Source organism: Aspergillus aculeatus, assembly GCF_001890905.1.
Source record: "Aspergillus aculeatus ATCC 16872 unplaced genomic scaffold ASPACscaffold_6, whole genome shotgun sequence".
NCBI classification, from domain to species: domain Eukaryota; kingdom Fungi; phylum Ascomycota; class Eurotiomycetes; order Eurotiales; family Aspergillaceae; genus Aspergillus; species Aspergillus aculeatus.
This window is the reverse complement of record NW_017962981.1, coordinates 27650-48161: the sequence shown is the minus strand read 5'-3', so window position 1 is coordinate 48161 and position 20512 is coordinate 27650. Positions and strand designations below refer to the sequence as shown.

At 33.1% G+C, this 20512-nt stretch overlaps 4 protein-coding genes across 4 annotated transcripts; all 4 read left to right on the top strand.

Annotated features, from left to right (window-relative positions):
* The first annotated feature begins 196 nt into the window (after positions 1-196).
* ASPACDRAFT_77465 (mitochondrial 54S ribosomal protein mL58) lies at positions 197-1310 on the top strand. The gene has a single exon (XM_020204972.1). The coding sequence runs from the start codon at positions 437-439 to the stop codon at positions 1040-1042; it is 606 nt and encodes a 201-aa protein (XP_020056951.1). The 5' UTR covers positions 197-436; the 3' UTR covers positions 1043-1310.
* Positions 1311-1497: 187 nt separating this feature from the next.
* ASPACDRAFT_77463 (M20 family dipeptidase) lies at positions 1498-3677 on the top strand. The gene is made up of 5 exons (XM_020204971.1): positions 1498-1679; positions 1861-1892; positions 1951-2018; positions 2086-3203; positions 3264-3677. The coding sequence occupies exons 1-5, from the start codon at positions 1648-1650 to the stop codon at positions 3445-3447; spliced, it is 1434 nt and encodes a 477-aa protein (XP_020056950.1). The 5' UTR covers positions 1498-1647; the 3' UTR covers positions 3448-3677.
* Positions 3678-4260: 583 nt separating this feature from the next.
* Positions 4261-8729, top strand: ASPACDRAFT_77462 (DNA repair protein SMC6). Its single transcript, XM_020204970.1, has 14 exons — positions 4261-4470; positions 4521-4918; positions 4967-5486; positions 5542-5769; positions 5826-6385; positions 6439-6532; positions 6596-6861; positions 6914-7570; positions 7621-7723; positions 7776-7934; positions 7991-8130; positions 8187-8235; positions 8289-8386; positions 8444-8729. Exons 1-14 carry the CDS (start codon positions 4396-4398, stop codon positions 8484-8486), a joined length of 3390 nt encoding a protein of 1129 aa, XP_020056949.1. The 5' UTR covers positions 4261-4395; the 3' UTR covers positions 8487-8729.
* Positions 8730-18767: 10038 nt separating this feature from the next.
* dhh1 (DExD/H-box ATP-dependent RNA helicase DHH1) lies at positions 18768-20457 on the top strand (the record flags this gene model as incomplete). The annotated part of the gene is made up of 4 exons (XM_020203450.1): positions 18768-18811; positions 18871-18943; positions 18996-19592; positions 19648-20457. 4 exons carry the CDS (start codon positions 18768-18770, stop codon positions 20455-20457), a joined length of 1524 nt encoding a protein of 507 aa, XP_020056948.1.
* Positions 20458-20512: the final 55 nt, after the last annotated feature.

The window sequence follows — 20512 nt, the reverse complement described above, 5'->3', positions numbered from 1 at the left end:
GCGAAGCGCTACTAAAACGGACTAGCTTCTCATTTGACAAATCAATAAAACAGTCCCGCGGAGTACCCGATGTTGTGCACATGCTCAATGCAGTATGCAGTGTCTTATTATTAAGCTTATCACGGGACTTGCGGCCCAGAAAAGCTCAACCTTCTATTCACATCTGTAAATACCACTGCGACTCATACCACTGCGACTCAGATCTCCGCTACATACATCTTTAATCATGATCTAGCTATATCTTTATCAGTGTGTGCACCGTGCATTATTATCCCGGTGTGCTTCTGCTGAAGCTAACAACACAGCACATGTGCTAATAACTTCGCCTTCACTTTAGATTTATTGAAAAGCAATCTTCGCCTCGCTCCTCACGCAATCCAGAGTTGATTGTATCTTGTTACTTTCACGGAGCGTGTTTCAGCAAATCGACTTAATAATGGCTAGCACTCTTGCAGCTAAGAGGCCTTTCCTCTCACTGCCCTTCCTTCTACCTTCGTCATGCGAACTCATGCCTCTCACGTCTCGGCGGAGCCAGTCCTCTTATAGACGTACAAAGCAACGCCTGCGTGTGAAGCCCGATGCTTCATTTGGGTCGTCGTTGGGCCAGGTCGAAAGAGATCACATCGTCTATAACCCTCCTTCAAGCTCCCCATCGGTTTACCACACACCAGCGAAATTTCTTCCTAGCGACGACATCCGGAGATCTTTAGTTGGTGATACTTCAATCAGCCAGCAGAACCATGCCGAGCTTGCATCTTTGAACAAATCGCCTGGTCCAAAACGATATCACTTGAACCCCTCTGATGTACTAGAAATACGCAGGCTCAGAACCAGTGACCCGATGACGTGGAGTCGCTCGAAGTTGGCCAAGCGTTTTGATTGCTCACCACTCTTCATCTCGATGGTGTGCGGAGCCAGTCGGGAGAAGAAAGAAATGCAGAAGCAAGTCTTGGAGGCGGTGCAATCAAGATGGGGCACCAAGCGCCGCATGGCTAGAGAGGACCGGACATTGCGGAAAGAATCGTGGGGAAGAGACCGTTGACGACAATCTCTCAGAACGGTTTGTGCCTGCATGCTCTCCTGTTCTGGGATATGTATGCCAAACCTCTCAAACGCTCTATCCCTTCTCTTCACTCAGGGCTTTCAAAGTTCTTCAAATTGTTGCCCGTTATTTCAATATATGTTCTATTAGAAGCCATTGGTTGCTGTATAATTATATATTTGCCATAAACTGTTTCTTATGTATCATATAGATGATCCCTGGAATTACTAGCTGAAGCCAACCAAGTATTTGATGAAGGCATCATGCTCTACAAATGGTATTCTAGACACATGTCGATACCAGTTGAGTCTCGCCTAGCCGGGTAGCCGCTTATTCGCGGAAACTCTAGGCTTACTGACCTGGTACTTGCTTTCACTGCCTGTCCCTAAGGTGGTAATTGTTAATAATAATAATCCTAGTCTTCGTCCACGGCCGAAATGCCCCTCCCCCTCCGTCGAATTGCAACGTCGCTTAGGGAGTACAGACCCTTCTTGTCACTTCCGTTCCACATCAAGGGCAATTTGACATCTCACACAATTTCTGATTCAACAGTACGCCGCTTATCTTCTCGTCACGCATTCTACGGACATATCAGCGATTCAAAGATGGCACCGCAACTTGAGCCGTTTTTCAAACAGTGAGCCCAACTTCCCTTGCCCCCAGCCTACCCCTCCTTCTATCGTGCTTCACCATTTTGAAACGCTTTCGTCACTCCTGCTTCATCGGTCGTCACCGCATACCATGTGACATTTGTCGCTTTTTGCTATAATTCACATAAATGACCGGTTTTGACCATGTCTAATGCCTTATTCATATAGGGTCGACGACCTATCCGGTTCCTTCATTGATAGTATGGGCCTATGTTCTCCATCGCCCGCCTATATTTTGTGTATTGACCGAATAGCAAGGGCTACGAAAGGCTGTTGCCATTCCATCAATCTCTGCGCAGGATGAGAACAGAAAAGATGTTTTCAAGGTACTTTCCGCAGGTTCCACCCTACCTTAAGAGGACCGCAGCTAAAACACACGTGGGTTCACATCAGATGGCCCAGTTCCTCGCCTCCGAGCTCGAAGCTTTGGGTGCTGAAGTGGAACAACGCTCGCTAGGCAAGCAGCCCGGCAAGGAGCACCTTGATCTACCTCCAGTTGTAGTCGCTCGGTATGGTAACGACAAGAATAAGCGCACTATTCTCGTCTACGGTCATTATGACGTTCAGCCTGCCTTGAAAGAAGACGGCTGGGCGACAGAACCCTTTGAGTTGACTGTCGATGATCAGGGAAGAATGTTTGGACGTGGAAGCACTGACGACAAAGGACCAGTCTTGGGATGGTTGAACGTGATCGAGGCTCACAAAAAGGCGGGTGTGGATTTCCCTGTCAATCTCCTTTGCTGCTTCGAAGGCATGGAAGAATACGGCTCGGAAGGCCTGGAGGAGTTCATCCAAACCGAAAGTAAGAAATTCTTCAAGGACGCAGATGCGGTTTGTATCTCGGACAACTACTGGCTGGGAACAGAGAAGCCTTGCCTGACTTATGGTCTTCGCGGTTGTAATTACTACTCCGTGAGTGTTTCAGGCCCTGCTCAGGATCTACACAGCGGAGTATTCGGAGGCTCTGCCCATGAGCCGATGACAGACCTGGTCAATGTCCTCTCCAAACTTGTCGATCCTAAGGGAAAAATCTTGATCCCTGGCATCATGGATCTGGTCGAACCCATGTCGGAGGACGAGAAGTCCTTGTATCCCAACATCAGTTACACCATGGAGAACCTTCATGAGTCTTTGGGCAGCGAGACAGGCATTCATCCTACCAAAGAAGAAACTCTCATGGCTAGGTGGCGATACCCTTCTTTGTCTATCCATGGCATCGAGGGTGCTTATTCCGCTCCTGGGGCTAAGACTGTGATTCCAGCCAAGGTAATTGGCAAGTTCTCTATAAGAACAGTGCCAAACATGGAAAGCGAGGATGTGAACAAACTTGTGTTTGATCATATCAAGTCAGAGTTCGCCAAACTCAACAGCAAGAACAAGCTAGACGTTTGGCTCCAGCATGACGGGAAATGGTGGGTGGCCAGTCCGAAGCACTGGAATTTCACCGCTGCAAGCAAGGCTGTTCAACAGGTCTTTGGTGTCGAGCCCGACATGACCCGCGAAGGTGGCAGGTATGGAAAATGCTTATATCAAGGCTGCTTATGATCTTCTCAAAGCTAATCCATTGACAGTATTCCGGTCACATTGAGCTTTGAGCAAGCTACCGGGAAGAACGTTTTGCTTCTCCCAATGGGCAGTTCAACTGATGCTGCCCATTCCGTGAACGAGAAGCTTGACAAGAGAAACTACATTGAAGGGACTAAGTTGCTGGGGGCTTATCTGCACTACGTTGCAGAGGAACCCATGAACCCCTAGTCATGCACCGCCCGCTCGCATCTCAGCCTCAAGACTTAACTCAACTGCTTCAGTCTGTTGGAACCATCGAGCCATTCAATAATCCAGGGGAATACATATGTTTCTTACTTCAGTCAAGCTCTTCCCTCCTGCCAGCAAAATATAGCCTCGTACGTCTCAATCAAACCCTCACCTGAGGGTGATCTCACTTCTGATTATCGTGTACCACTGTACCGTAACCCCATAATGACCACATCATCTTGATGCCTGAAAGGTTTCAAGCTCCTATTGAGCCATAGACACAGAGTCTAACGTCGTAAACCTGGACCCCCCAAGCGTGTCCTTAGAAGCGGGTACAGCTGAGACGTAGGCGGTATTATTAAAATACTAGCCAACTTACTCCGTACCCTAGACGATCTAAACAGCGTGCATCGCGTGCATTGATGCTTTATCTGCAAAGTAGCTTTTGCTCCTCTAGGCAAGTCATGTTGTAATTCTCGCACCTCACATTACTTAGTAAGCACTTTCATAGTAGGTCAGAATCTGGCAAAGCCTTATGACATTTCGGCTTTTCTCGGCCAGCAGACAATCAATCGTGTGCTTGGCAGTCAGGTAGCTGGGCTAAGTATGTACACAGTATGTCCTTTCACTGAGCGGGGAAATTTGCAATTACCGAGAAGCGCGCCACGCGACCGCGCGCCTTATCAGCGTCCGATAAGCATTAGAACACGAAACAAAGGAAATGTACTACTACTGTACTCAATTCCACACTTCGAAAGAAAAGAAAGAAAGGGCATCGGCGCTAGCTCTTCGACTTCTTTGTTCCTTGCTTCACCAACCATTATCACCAAACCAGGCTACTTCTCCTTCAATAAGAGCGGGTCCCTGCGCACGCCAGTGGTCGAGTACTTTTCATACCAAACCATACCAAGTTTCTCATGCCCAAGTCAATTCATTCAAGTGTACTCAATGCCATCAAGTAAGCGCCCCCAGAGGTTCTCTGTGGACTCAAATGAGGAAAGGCAATCAGACACGCCCCCATCGGTACGTTGAATATATCCGTTGTGATAAAGGCATATGACTGATTTGACCAGCGAAAACGCATGCGCGGAACTAACTCGTCCGGATCCGATGAAGTCAGCGACGATGACATCCAAGACACAACATCTCCATCCATATCAGAACCGCCTGACGATGATGAGGATGAACTTGAGCTTCGTGCTACACAAGTGATCCAGGAGAAGTATTCATTCGCTGGTGACGAGCCGAACGTGCCTGCCGAGCATGGAATTCTGGAGCGCGTCGAGTGCTACAATTTCATGTGTCATGACCATTTTTACATCGAGCTCGGTCCGCTGATAAATTTTGTCGTTGGAAAAAATGGTTCTGGCAAGAGTGCAGTCCTCACGGCTATCACTCTATGTTTGGGTGGCAAAGCTTCGGCCACAAACCGTGGGCAAAGTCTGAAGAGTTTCATCAAGGAAGGCAAAGAGTAGGTTTGTCTAGTCCCTTATATGCATCCAATTCTGAACTTCCTTAGGAGCGCAACCATTGTAGTGCGGATCAAGAATCAGGGTGATGGCGCTTACATGCCAGATGATTATGGAAAATCAATCATTATCGAGCGCCACTTCTCCAAGATGGGCACCAGTGGGTTCAAGATCAAGTCTGATAGTGGGCGTATCGTCTCTACTAAGAAAGCGGAGCTTGATTCTATCATTGACTACTTTACCCTGCAGTTTGACAACCCGATGAACGTTCTTTCGCAGGATATGGCTCGTCAATTCCTTAGCTCGTCTAGCCCCAGTGATAAGTACAAATTTTTCGTGAAGGGTGTTCAATTGGAACAACTTGACCAGGACTACCGTCTAATCGAAGAGTCTGGAGATCAGATCGAGGCGAAGCTAAAAAGCAGAGTGCAAGATATCACAATTCTGAAAAGTCGTCAGGATGCAGCAAAGCGGAAACTAGATTTATCTGACCAGCATGAATCTCTACGTAATCGCATTCGAAATGTTCGCAATCAAATGGCTTGGGCTCAAGTGGAGGAACAAGAGCGGGTAAGCACGCTCACCAAGTTGAAGCCCCTATGCTGCATAATCTGAACATGAGCAGATCCAGGATTCTTTGAAAACAGAGATGACGACAGCCGTTGAGGATATAGCTGCTGCTGAAGCGGATCTCGGGAGCTATGAACATCGCATACAGGAGGCAGAGAGAGAAACCGAACTTGCGGCCGAATTTGTCCAGCAGGCTACCTCCAAGCTTGAGACTTGTCAATTAAGTAGGGATGAGATCAAACATAAAATGGACGCTCAATTAAGTGAACGTCATGGTCTACAGGTAAGGCCACCTTACACATGCTGTTCAGTGTTGAGATTCTTAACGCATGCACGCAGGCCCAGCAACGCCAGATCAGAGAGTATTTGAAGGCTGCGGAGACTAGAATAGCTGAAACTCGGAAAAAGCTTGCAGATGAGCACCAGCGCTTGAGTGATATAAGTGGGGGAAGCTTTCTCAGAAAACAAGAGGAACTCGAGCAGGCACAAGCCGGCGCGGAAGATGCCCGTGCTCGATTCAAGGAACATGAAGCCGAGAGAAACAGCTTGTATGAGAAGATAGGTGAAGCTGAAAAGGAAGTGAAATCAGCCGCTGCCCCTGTCAGCAAGGTTAAAGCCGACATTGAGCAAGCACAGTCGGTTCTACAAAACTTGAGCAGAGAGGGCGGGGCGAGAAATTCTGGCTTCCACGAAAGAATGCCAGCGCTCACCAAGGCCATTGAACAAGAAGGGTCCTTCCGCAGACGCCCCGTGGGCCCAATTGGGCATTATGTCAGTTTGCTGAAGCCAAAATGGGCCTCTATTCTGGAGAATTCGCTCGGTACGACCCTGAGCAGCTTTGTTGTGACCTCGAAAAGTGACATGAACATCTTGTCGAATATCATGCAGAGAGTCAATTGGTGAGCAATTCGAAACTCAACGCATGGCCTTTGGTTTCTGACAGCAGCGAAAGTGTATGTCCGATTTTCATAGGAAGCGATGGTCATATTGATACGTCAAACCACGAACCAGATCCCACCTATGATACAGCCCTGCGGGTACTTCAAGTAAGTGGATACTAATTGAAACATGCGAATTTGAGAGATTTATCCTAACTCTGGGCTTCCTAGATTGACAACGAATTGGTCCGTCGACAGCTAATCATAAATCACGGAATCGAACAGATGCTGCTGATAGAGGACCTAGAAGAAGCATCGTCGGTGCTTTTCGATGGACAGAAACCCCGCAATGTGAAAAGATGTTATTGCATCGATCCCACGAATCGGCGACGAGGATTTCACCTTTCTTATAGCAGAACTGGTGAACCAAGCCAGGCGCCTGTCCCAGCCTACAATGGGAGTCCCCGGATGAAATCTGACCTTGCGTCCCAGATCAGGTAATCACAACTCCGCTTTCGGTGAATTGTCTAGCTACTGACATGCAAATAGCATGCAGAAAGACGTACTCGCAGACTTGCGTAGAATTCTCAGTGATCAAGAGCAGTCTCTTCGATCCGCTCGCTCTAGTCTCGAAGGCTGCAAACAAGCACGTGTGAGACATGACAGGAGAAGCAGCGAACTACGTATCGCAGTGCAGAAAGCAGAAGACCTTATTGATGAGATCACCGAGGCACTCGATAAAGAAGCTGTGGAAGACGGACGCATTGATGTACTTCAGACTACCCTTAAAGAAGCAGAAGAAGAGAAACGCTTGAACGAAGGGTCCCTACAGGACGGTATTGAGGCTATGGATGCCATGATGAAGGGACTAAAAGCGATCAAACAAGAGCTTTCGGCCAAAGAAGCAGAGGTTCTTACAATGGATGAAGAGCTCAGGTTGGCTCAAAACGAAGCACAAATGAGCATGGAAAACCACCGAAGATCAATCCGCGAGAAGAACGCAGCAATTGAGCGAATCAATGATAGCAAAAAAGGTAGAGTTTTAATACAGCAGAGGCTGGAAGAGATAGCTGCACGTATCCTCGACTTCAGCGAGAAAGCGAGCTTGGTCTCACCGCGGGTTGCAATAGCTGAGGGTGAAACCGCCGCCAGCCTAGATAAGAAGCTCGATAGGCTTCATACGGATCTTAGGCAATATAACCAGGAGTAAGTATGGAAGCCCATGGTCTTGGACTCAGTTGCTAAAGACTTCCTAGATTGGGGGCAACCCGCGAGGAACTCGCTGCTCAGGCCTCCAGGGCAAAGGAAGCCTACGAACAGGCGCTGAAACAAGTCGATGAGTTTCAAACACTGGCCGAAGTAAGATGATCATACCAATATCCAAAGGGCCTGGCTAACTACGTCTGCTTAGGTACTTAAAACAACTCTCTATCATCGCAAGAAACGCTGGCGGATTTTCAGGTCGCATATCTCCTCACGCGCCAAGGCACAATTTACATATTTACTCAGCGAAAGGAGCTTTCGAGGTCGGCTTTTGACAGATCACGAGGGAAAACTACTGGATCTACAAGTGTGTGATTTCAACTCGTTTCGTGGCTGATCTATCCTGATAATCATCCTCCACAGGTCGAGCCTGACATAACGAAAGACAGTATGGGCCGTGGTGCAAAGACTCTTTCTGGCGGTGAGAAGTCTTTCTCCCAGGTATGCCTGCTTCTGGCATTGTGGGAGGCTATGGGGTCCCCGATTCGATGCTTGGACGAGTTGTATGTGTCTTCAATCTCCATTGTGCAACCGGATACTGACTACGTTGATCTTGTAGTGATGTATATATGGATCATATCAACAGGAAAATGGCGATTGACATGCTAGTATGATTGTCTTTTATGCGACTTCCTGCGAAGTTTGCTAACCGTGAACACAGATGCTCGCGGCAAGGCGGTCAATCGGTCGGCAGTTTATACTTATTACTCCCGGATCCAGGGCGGAGATAAGCTTGGCGCCAGATGTTCGCGTGAAGGAGTGAGTCTTTACCTTGTTGCAAAAGTTGACCGACAGCAGCTTACTGGGCTCATATAGGTTGGCAGAACCCGAACGGGGGCAGACAAGGCTGGCTTTCTAGACGTACAGTACAAGGTCAATTACTCTGTAGATGTTATGGGGCCTTGATGAACTCCGGTAATTCTTCGTTATCATCAGTACCTCCTTCCTATTCTCTGTGAATGTTATTACAATGAGGTAGAAAAGGTGGGTGAGTATTTGAACCGCGGGTTATTCGGATGCCCAGGGGCAATATTAGAGGTCTTCAGCTCAACTGGGCATGCCCAGTTGCCCAGTTTCCAAATTGCCGGCAAAATTTACACATAACAAGGGAGAGGGTCGAACCGTGCGCCTTTTTAAAATAGAATAGCCTGATTTTCAACTAATTATATTATTATATTTAAAAAAGACCTACTTTTATATAAATTAGAAGCTTTTATTAATCAGTATTAGATCCGGTCCTACGCGGATGGGTCCTTCGGCTGTTCTTTTATTTTATTTTTTAAATATAAAATTTTATTAATTAAACTATTAGATTATATATATATTAAAATACAGCCGAATTACTTATATATAAAATTTTAAAAAGTTTAAGCCCTAGCTGAATTTAATTAAAAATAAAAAAAATATAACCAGCCGCAGCTGCAGGCTGTAAGTCAGTCTGCTTACTTATTTATATTATAAATAAATTAATTTAATTATAAGTAGAATAGAGTAATATAATTAATTAAATTAAAAATAATTTTCGGAAGTGTTATCAAATATAAAATATTAAATAAAAAAATAATTATAAAGCTGTATTAGTTGGTACTGTAAGTAATTATTAATATTAATATTAATATATTTTAAATTTTATTTTTTAAAGATTTTATATTAAAGTATATTATTCGATAAGATATCTAAAAAAAAGAGTCTTAATTATATTTATATTTATTTTTAAAAATAAAAATATATAAAAATTATATTAAAAATATATTTTTTATAATTTAAAACTATATATAAAATTCGACTTCCAGCTTTATATAATACCGAAGGTTTGTATTAAGTTTTATATATAGTAGCTATTTCTTTTATTTTTATATAAATTTCTTACTAATTTAAAATAATTTTTAATTACGGGAAATTAAAAGAATCGTTCTACTTTTATAATTATATAATATTAAATAATAATAAAAAATTATATTTAATTTAGAACTTATATTTTATATAGTACTATTCCGTCTTACTTTTCTATATTAATTTAATAAAATAAAATCTATTTTTAATTATAGTATATTATAGATTTCGTCTATTTATATAAATATAATTTATTATTTAATAAAATAATTCGGAAGTATATTAATTAATATTTAATATTTATATATAAAAAAATAAAGTAATTTATATTATATTTAGATCTGTAAGTACAGATTTAAAGCTTTATAAATAATATTTTTTAATTAATATATAAATTTATATAAAATTAAAAGTATTATTATTCTAACTATAAAAATAATATAGCTTTAAATATTAAATAATTATTATATTAAATAGATTAATATTATTATTATATAGATCTTTTCCGGGCAGTATTAATAACAGATATATATAAAATAATAATTAAATTAAAACTAAATTATAAACTTTTTTTATTAATTAAGAACTGTTATATTTATACGCGGATATAGTTTATATAAACTATTATAAAATTATTACTTTATTTAAATAAATATTAATAAGAAGTTTAATTAAAAAGGATAAATAATTTAATATATATTAATTAAAACTGTTAGAGCGGAGTATAAAGCTGCAGTATTATTAATTAATTTAATAATATATTTATATAATAATATAATATTAAAATATTATAAAATACTATCTTTAAATTTTAAAAAGTATATTAATATATTATTTATTAATAATATAATTTAAAATATTATTTAATTTATATTCTAAACTGTTTATTTTAGTATTAACTGTATTTTTAATTTTTTTAAATTTTAATTTTAATAAATTTTTATTTTTAAGTAAGTTAGTAATAATATAGTATAGTCTTACTCTATTATCCGCCTTCAGTAATTAAAAAAAATCTATTTATTAATATAGAGTTTTTAGTAATAAAATATTTTTTAAATAAGATTTTAAAATAAAATAATTATAAAAATATTATATATATTTATATTTTTTTTAGTTTTTTAAATAGCTATTTGCTTTGCTGCAGTACGGTCTATTTTATTTTTTATAAATTTATTAAAAAATAGTAATTTATTTTTTTTAAAATATTGAATAAATCTTATTTTTTATTATTTTTTTTATTTATTATTTTAGTTCTAAATTATTTTTAATAGAATAAAATTAATTTTTTTAATTTAATATTTAACTATTTTTTTAATTTAAATTCTTGCGGTCTGTAGACGTGCAGAATACAGAAATAATCTATTATTAAAAATTTTTTAATAAAAATAATTTTATATATAATTTTTAAAATTTTATATAATAATATAAAAGAATTAATTATTTTATAAATCTAAGTTTTTTAATCGGTTAATATAACTATCTTTTATTAGACTCCGAATTTTCGATAGTTTTATATATAAAATAAAATAAAAACTGCAGTAGTATTAAAAATAGTAGTAGAAGTAATTTAAATATCAGTATTATAAAATTATACTGTAAAAAATAATATAAAATTTTATATAAAAAATATTTTAAATATTTAATTTGTAAAGGATAAAGGGGTCAGTTAGATATAGAATAATAGCAGTCCATTAATCTTAAGACTAATTCTTACTATTCTAAAGATCTAATAAGATTCTAGAAGTTAAATACTGAAGAAGATTTAAATTATTAATATTATAACCGTTGCGCGGAAAATATATAAATAAATTATTAATAATCTGCTATAATTATAGAAATTATTTATAATAATTAGACTTTTTTTATATACGGCTGTTTTTAATAGTATAATAGCGGTATAATACTACTGCTTCAGCGCGGAAGCTAACTGTTTTTAAAAATATAATAATAAATAGCAGAAAGTCGCAGGTTAGTCCCGTTAAAAATATATATTATAAATAATACTATTCTATTTTAGAAATATTATAGTTTTTTAATAATAATATTAATAATATAAATATGCTTCTATACATCTTTCTTAATATTCTTAATATTATTAGTATTATTTATTTTATATTAAAAAGCTCGCGGTTTTCTGTCGTTTCTACATCTATTCGTTTATTTTAATATATATATATAATATTTCTATTTTATATTTTTTTAATATTATTAAGATGCTAATATATCCCTGCAGTTTTATTAATAAATTATAATATTTATACTATTAACTCTCCGTTTTTTTACAGAGACCTCTTTTTATTTTAAGATTATATTCTACTTTAAATATTTAAAAATTTCGGTAAAAAACTATAAATAGAATTTAGAAGAAGAATTTAAATTAAATTATATTTTTAATATAGTTTTATCTGTTAAATACTATTAATATACAGTACGAAAAGTTAATTACCTGTCTATAAATAATTTTACTTTTTTTTAATTTATTTTTAGAATATGTTTAAATATTAAATAAACAGCCACGGAGATATTAAAAAATGCTAATAACTTTACTAAAATTTTATATTAAACAGCCGGATTTTAGAATATTAATTTTAAAAAGATTTAGATCTTCTACTTCTGTTGCTTTTTTAATAATCTAATTTATAAATTTACAGCTAAATTTATCGACGCAGAGAAAATATATTAAATAAAATATTATATATTAGTAATTATAAAAAAAATAATTATAAATAGCTCTTTTAATTTAATAAAAATATACTAATAATTTAATAAAAATATACTATAAAATATTATAGCTTTATTATAAAATACTGTATATTAACTGTCTGTATTAATAAAAACTACTAATATTTATATTTTTTATTTAATAATATAGAATATATATTTTAAAAATTTACTATCTTAATTTTTTTAAATAATATTATTTAAAAAATAATTTATATACTATTAAATAGTCGGGAATCCAAACAAGCCGCTATTTAGAATATTCTAAAATTATTTTTTATTAAAATTATTTATAATTTATAGTTTTTTTAATAATTTAAAGTTGTTTAGCTCCCGCTCTGATACTTTTATAATAATATTTTATTATATTTAAATCCGTTGAATATATATAATCCGGGTTTTTTTTAAAGTTATTTTTCTTATAATTTATACGCGTAGTTGTAAATAAAACGAGTATATAATATAATAGATTTATATTTTCTTTATTATAAATTATATATATATTATATATATTTTATAGTTGTTTTATTATTATTTCTACTATATATTAATCTCGATTTATATTTTATAGAATAGAAAGATGCAATCCGATTATTAAATTTATAAATTTTTTATTAAATATTTACTGAATTCTTTACTAATAATTATTAATTATATTCAGAGAACTATTTTTATTATTTTATTAAATAAAACTAATTTTTTTAATAATATAAATAGTCCAGTATCTATTCTATCTTCTATTTTTTATTATTATTTAAATCTAATATTAGTAGCATTTCAGGGCCGTCTTTTTTAAATTTTTAAAATTTTAATAAAAAAATATAAAAAATATTATATAACCGAGCATACTTCTTAAAAAGATATAAATAAAATACTTATTTTTTTACAGCTTCTAAAAATTCTGAAAAATTCTATAAATTTTAGAACTAATTTTTAAAAGATTTCTTTAAATTTAATATTTATAGTAGATAACTTAATCAAATCTTCTTATTTAAAAATATAAATTATCTTATTATCTTATTTAAAAAATAAAATACCGCGACGGTTATTATAATAAGTTGATTAGTTTTTACTTATCTTTTATTAGTTTTCTTTTAGTTTTTTTATAAAATATTCAGCTTTTCTAATCTTTTTAATATTAATGATACTTCTATTTTTATAGAATTATTTTTAATTCGGAATCTAAACTTAAAAAAATAATTTATTAAAACTTTAAAAGAAATTATTTTTATAAAGATATTCGAATAACTATTATATACAAATTCTATTTTATTTAATAAATTTATCTAATAATTTTAATATTCGGTTATAAAATAGTATAAATAATATTTAAAAATTTAATTAGTTCTTTTTATTTAGCCGTCGGTTTGTAGATAAAACACAGTTAATAGTTATCTTTTAATTTTAATTTAATAATAAAAATTAGACTAAAATTAATTTATAAATATAGAGCTTCTATCTGTAATTATATTATAAAAAACTTTATATTTAAATTTAATTTTTTAATAAAATACTTCGGTTAGTTCTTCTACTTAAATTATATATAATACTAATATAAAACAGTTTATTTTTATAAAATGATTAATAATTATTAATATAAAATCTATCTAATAATTCTGATGGTATAATTCGGATAGTTTTATAATAAAAATCTATAATAATTTTAATTTATAATTTTAATAAAATTAATAGATTTTTAAATCTTTTATATAATTAATATTTAGATACGGTTTAATATTAGTATATAGAATAAGTTATAATATAATTTCTTATATTATTTTAAAAATTAATCTAATAAAATTTTTTATTAAAAGTTGTTTTATTTTATTTTATTTAAAATAATCTGCTAATAAATTATTATAGTATTACTGCAGTAATTCTTAATATAAATCTTCTATTTTTAATATATAAAATCTATTTTTAAAATATAATAATCTATCCGTTATAAGCTCTTAATTTTTTAAATAGTTTATTTTTTTTTAAATTTAGAATCTTAATTTTAAAAAATTTCGATCAAATTTTTTTAGATTATTATTATAATTAGATTTATAAATCTTTTAATTTTATTTATTCTTTTTTTATAGCTGCAGTGCTGGCGGATTTCTTATAGTTTATTATATAAACCACAGTCTAATTAACTGATTCGATATTAGTAGTATTTATAAGTCTGTTTAATATTATATAAATATTAAATTTAAGTTTTTTTTATAAAAATATTTTATTATATTTAAATTAAAATTTATTAATTTCAGATACTACCGAGATGGATACTAACCGATTATAAAATATTTATATAATATTATTATTATAAAAGCTTTTTACTAATTTAAATAGTTTAAATAGAATATCAGCAGGATTGTTCTTATTTAATTAGTATTTAATTATAAAATTAAAAAAAGCCAAAATTATATATTAATATATTTAATATTTATTAAGCCGAGGTTGACTTATAAATAATCTAAGATTTATATAGTTAAATAAAATTTTAATAAAATACTAAGTTCTATTAAAATATTAATATTAATATTTAAAAAAATAAATAATAGTAAAAAGTTTTTAATCCAGAGTTTTTTTAATTAAATTCTGCATCCGAAAACTTTCTTAATTAAATAGCAACTATATAATATTATTCTATTAATTTAAATTAGATTAAAATATCTGCTATTTTTTTTACTACAGACGTCGGTTTCGATCCGGATAGATTAAATTAAATTAAAATAATAAAAAAATAGTTTAAAATATATTAATAAGCCGGTAAAATACCAGTCTTTTATTTAAAAATAAATAATATATTTTAGGCTTTTTACTATTTTAACTTTTTTTAGAAGATTTATTAAAAATAGTATTAGAAAAAAGAAGTTGTAAATAAATTTATCGTAGAAATTATAAAATTCTAAAAAGATTTAAATATTATAATAAATAATAGATAACAGCTATAAAACAATAGTTTTAATTTAATTAGAATTTATTATAATATCTGTAGATAAAATAATATATTTAAAAAATTTAACTTATTATTAAAAAAAATAGTATTTAAATAATTTAATATATAAATTAGCTTATTATAATTATATTAATACTTTCTTAATATATTTGATATATTTATATCTTATTATTAAAAAAATAAAAATATTATTTAAATATATAATATAAATAATATTAAGAATATCATGCAATGCGGAATATATATAATTTTAAAAAAAAATAGATATATTAATTAAGCTAAACAGTATTACTATATACTTAAAATAACTGTAATATATATAAAATATAGTTTTTTATTTATTTTAATATAAATTTAATAATAAGTATTTTAAATATTAATTTTACTAAAGTATTTATATCCGGTAAAACAATCTAAAATCTTAGAAATTAAAAATAATAAATATTAATTTTTTATTATAATTTTATTAAATCTACAGTAATCTATATATAGCCGCAGACTTTTATTTTTTTAAATATAAAGAGAATAGGAGTCCCTGTAGAGTTTTTAAATAAATATATTCTTCTATTTATAATATTTTTATTAATATAATCTTTAAATATTAAAAAATTCTTTTTTCGAAAGGGAGTAGATAGGCTTAAATAAAGATAATTTGTCTTTAAAAAAATTAATAGTATAATTTTTATTATAGTATTCTAAAAGTACTTTAGATTAATTAAATAAAAAAATATTAATAAATTCAACTAACTTTAATAAAATAAAATTATTTTAATAATATTCTAATAATTTATTATCTTCGAAAAGCTATAGTTCCTCTGGCATTTTAATAATAGTATAAATATAAATATAATTTTAGTAAGCTTTAATAAACTTCCAAAGATTTAATTTATAAATTTTATTAAATTCAAACTACTATTACTTATTTTATAGAAATAAGTAAATCTTATAATTAAATATAATAATTATAAAAAATAATATAAAGACATTTTAAAAAGTAGTAATATAAAATCTAATAAAATAATATTATATTTTTTTTAAATTAATAATATTTAATAGAATATTCTATATATTATAATTAATAACAGCAGTATGATTAATTACTTTCAGCTGGAATAAATATTTTAATAATTTTAAAAAAATATTATTATATAAATTAAATACTAATTAAATTATATACTGTACAGCTATTAATATCAGTATAGACTTCTTTAATATAAAATATCCGTACTAATATTAATATTATATTAATAGTTTTTATTTTATAATATAGAACTAAAGTAGAAGAGTTGGCCTCAGCTTATTCTATTTTTTTATATTATTTTTTTTAATTTATAGTTTTTAAATTTAAGCTGATATTTTTTTAAAAAATATCGGTTGGTAAGATGCTCAGTACTATTATATAAAAAATATTATAAAACTTTTCTAACTGGATTAAAATAATTAGTTTTAAAATTAAAAAATTAAAGATTTTTATAAAACTGTAATTATTTTTATAATATATTAGATCCGTCGGATTTCTGTTTATATTTTTATTATTATATATATAAGTTCTAATAATAAATAATAAGAAATATTATTTTATCTTACTTTTCTAACAGCTGGTATATATATTTTTTAATATAATAGCTGAAATCGAAAAGCAGTTTTATAAAAAAAATATAACTATATTTTTTATTAATAATTTTAAAAAATATTATTTTAAAATATTAAAATAAATATAAAATTTATAAGATTTTTAATTACTTTATTGCTGAGCTCTTTCTAACTAACTTATTATATTAGATTTAAAAATAATAATATTTCAGATAAAAAAAAATATTTATTTAAAAAAAATAGACTATAAATAGCTAACATCTTTCTTTTAATTTAAGAATAGTTTTTTAAAATAATAATATTATTTCTACCGATAGATTATATTTATATAACTTACAGTCTTAAAAATTTTACAGTAATTATTATAGAATTTAAATAATATTTTTTAAAAATTATAATCTAAATTATAAAACTACTCCTAGTATTTTTATATATTAAAGAAAAGTTCGAATTACGGGATATCTTTAATCTTAATATTTATTTTAGATTTATTTAAAAAAAAAGTTTTCTATTACCGATTCGGTGCCAATTCGATATTATTATATTAAATTTTTTATTATAATTCGATAATTTATTTTTATAACTGCTGATAATTTTATAGTCGACTAATAATATTTTTAACTACAGTAAGATTTTCTACCGAAGAATCTAATAAGAGAAATAATAATCTATTAATAATAAAAAAAATTTCCGATTCCGAACTGCTGTTTGGATTTAAGAATTGCAGTAATATACTATATTTTATAAATAATTAAAAAAAAGAATTAGAATTATAAAAATAAAAAAATCAGTTAGATATAGAATAATAGCAGTTTATTAATTTTAAGACTAATTCTTACTATTTTAAAGATTTAGCAAGATTCTAAGAGTTAAATACTGAAGAAGGTTTAAATTATTAATATTATGATTGTTGCGCGGAGGATGTATAGATAGATTGTTAACAATCCGCCATAGTTATGGGGGTTATCTATAACATAATTCGACTTTATATTTAAATTTATATTATTAATAAGTATTTTTAAGACTTTTTTATATAAAAAAGTAACTTATTAGGTACGTATCTGGAAATTGAAAGCAGAAATATAAGATTTTATAAATTATATCAATTTTTAGTAGAATATATTAATATATATAATAGAATATTCTTACTATATTAGAAACTGGAAAGATTTTTTCAGTTACTGGACAGATCTGATTAGTTTTTAAGACGATTGTCTTTCTGATTAGATGTGTTAAATTCTTTAAGAACTGGGCAGGGCCCTATAATTGGGAATGTCCAACGCAGCTGAAGACCTCTATTGTCTTGAGCAATGTGAAAACCCGATACGTAATACTGTAATTCGCCGGATAACCATAGGCTAGACGGAATTCCTGAACTTGACTGCCATTCATCGAAGTCATACCTGGTTCTTCATGCATCTCAATATTGAGCAGTTATAGCCCTTCACATTCAGCCTGGATCCTTTAGAACTTAGTAGCATTCGTTCCGACTTTGCTTGGGTAACTGCGTACTTCCTGAGTCGTTGTAAAGGTACATACCATACCTCCTCCCACCGCGTTGTGAGGCTCGGCCCGTTTTTGGACTACGCCCAAACCGGCCCACACGAAGAGCAGTGACTTCGTCTCCAGGCCCCTACCAGTTCAACCCAACAATTCATTGGAATTGCTAAGACATCCCCGGTTCCGAATTAGCACCTCGACTCAACTTACGCTACCGCAGCGATACATTCGACTCGCCTGTTGAAATCATTTGTTAGAGCTTATCACACCTTGACTCACCGCAACAAAAATCTCATCGCTATCAGTTCCTGTGTTGTTTCCCTCCTTCCGGCAGACCCATCAAACGCAGTCTCCCTGGCTTTGAACGATACAACGCCCTCGTTTATCGGCACCGGAGCGAGCCTGTTCCACACGATAGTTTCCAAAATAAATCATCTACATTGAAGCTTTGAGCACACTCGATCACCATCCGGCAATCCTAGGCCACCCCTATACCGAGAAAGAAACGTGATCATATCAATCACAATCATCTCCGAACAACTAAGCAACATGGCCGACGCACTAGCCTCACAAATGAAAAGCACTTCCTTAGGGTACTGTATTCGCCTCCCTATCAATGAAGCTTGAATTGACCATGTCTACATTCTGCCAGGGATACCAGCTCAGATGCGAAGTGGAAGGAACAATTAAATGTCCCCGCCAAGGATGCGAGACCACAGACTGAGGTTTGTTACTCGAAGACTAGCTTGGGCTCGTCGCCATCTGACTTGCGCCCAGGATGTTACTGCTACGAAAGGCCTCGAATTCGAAGATTTCTACATCAAACGTGAACTCATGATGGGAATCTTCGAAGCTGGATTCGAGAAACCATCACCTATCCAAGAAGAAACGATACCTGTCGCCCTCACCGGCCGAGATATCCTAGCCCGAGCCAAAAACGGCACGGGGAAAACAGCGGCTTTCGTCATCCCAACCTTGGAACGCATTAACCCCAAAAGCACCAAAACGCAGGCTCTCATTCTGGTTCCCACAAGGGAATTGGCTCTTCAGACTTCTCACGTCTGTAAAACTCTGGGGAAACATCTTGGCATCAACGTTATGGTTACTACAGGCGGGACAGGATTGATGGATGACATCATCCGCTTGAACGACGCCGTCCATATTCTTGTCGGAACGCCTGGACGAGTGTTGGACTTGGCGAGCAAAGGTGTCGCTGATCTTTCTGAATGCCCTACATTCGTCATGGATGAGGCCGACAAATTGCTATCGCCTGAATTCACCCCGGTCATTGAACAGCTGTTGTCATTTCATCCCAAGGATCGTCAAGTGATGCTCTTCAGTGCCACTTTCCCACTGATTGTGAAATCCTTCAAGGTAGGTTTATCATGAGATGTATCTATCCCAAAAAATGGCCCTTGACATATGTTAGGACAAACACATGCGCAACCCTTATGAGATTAACCTCATGGACGAGCTCACCCTAAGAGGAATCACGCAGTACTATGCATTTGTGGAGGAGAAACAGAAAGTCCATTGTTTGAACACGCTGTTTTCAAAATTACAGATCAATCAATCAATCATCTTCTGTAATTCCACCAATCGGGTTGAGTTACTCGCAAAGAAGATCACTGAGCTGGGGTATTCCTGCTTCTATTCACACGCAAGGATGCTTCAACAACATCGAAACCGAGTATTCCACGACTTTCGCAACGGCGTTTGCCGTAATCTCGTCTGCTCCGACCTCTTGACCCGCGGTATTGACATTCAAGCTGTCAATGTCGTCATCAACTTTGACTTCCCTAAGAATGCTGAAACCTATCTTCATCGGATTGGTCGGTCAGGTCGCTTCGGACATCTCGGACTTGCTATCAATCTCATCAACTGGGACGACCGTTTCAATTTGTATAAAATTGAACAGGAACTGGGAACGGAAATCCAGCCCATTCCTCAGAACATCGACAAAAAGCTCTATGTTTACGATTCACCTGACACAATCCCACGCCCTATCGCGAACCCATCACAACCTCAGATCAATACCACAGTCACAAATGCACCTGCCGCAGATCGTCGTCCTACTCACCATGCGAATGGCGGGCATTATCAGTTTCATCGGGGCCGAGGCTCATACCGCGGAGGCCGGGGCCAGGGCCAACGTCGCAGCATTCATAACGATGCGAAGCAATTTAGCGCCTCTCAAGGTCAGACAGGCGGCAAGAATCATACTACACCAGTGTCATAAACGACCAGCTACCGCATTAATGAGTGCTACGCCCACGTCTTCCCTTTCTGAGCTC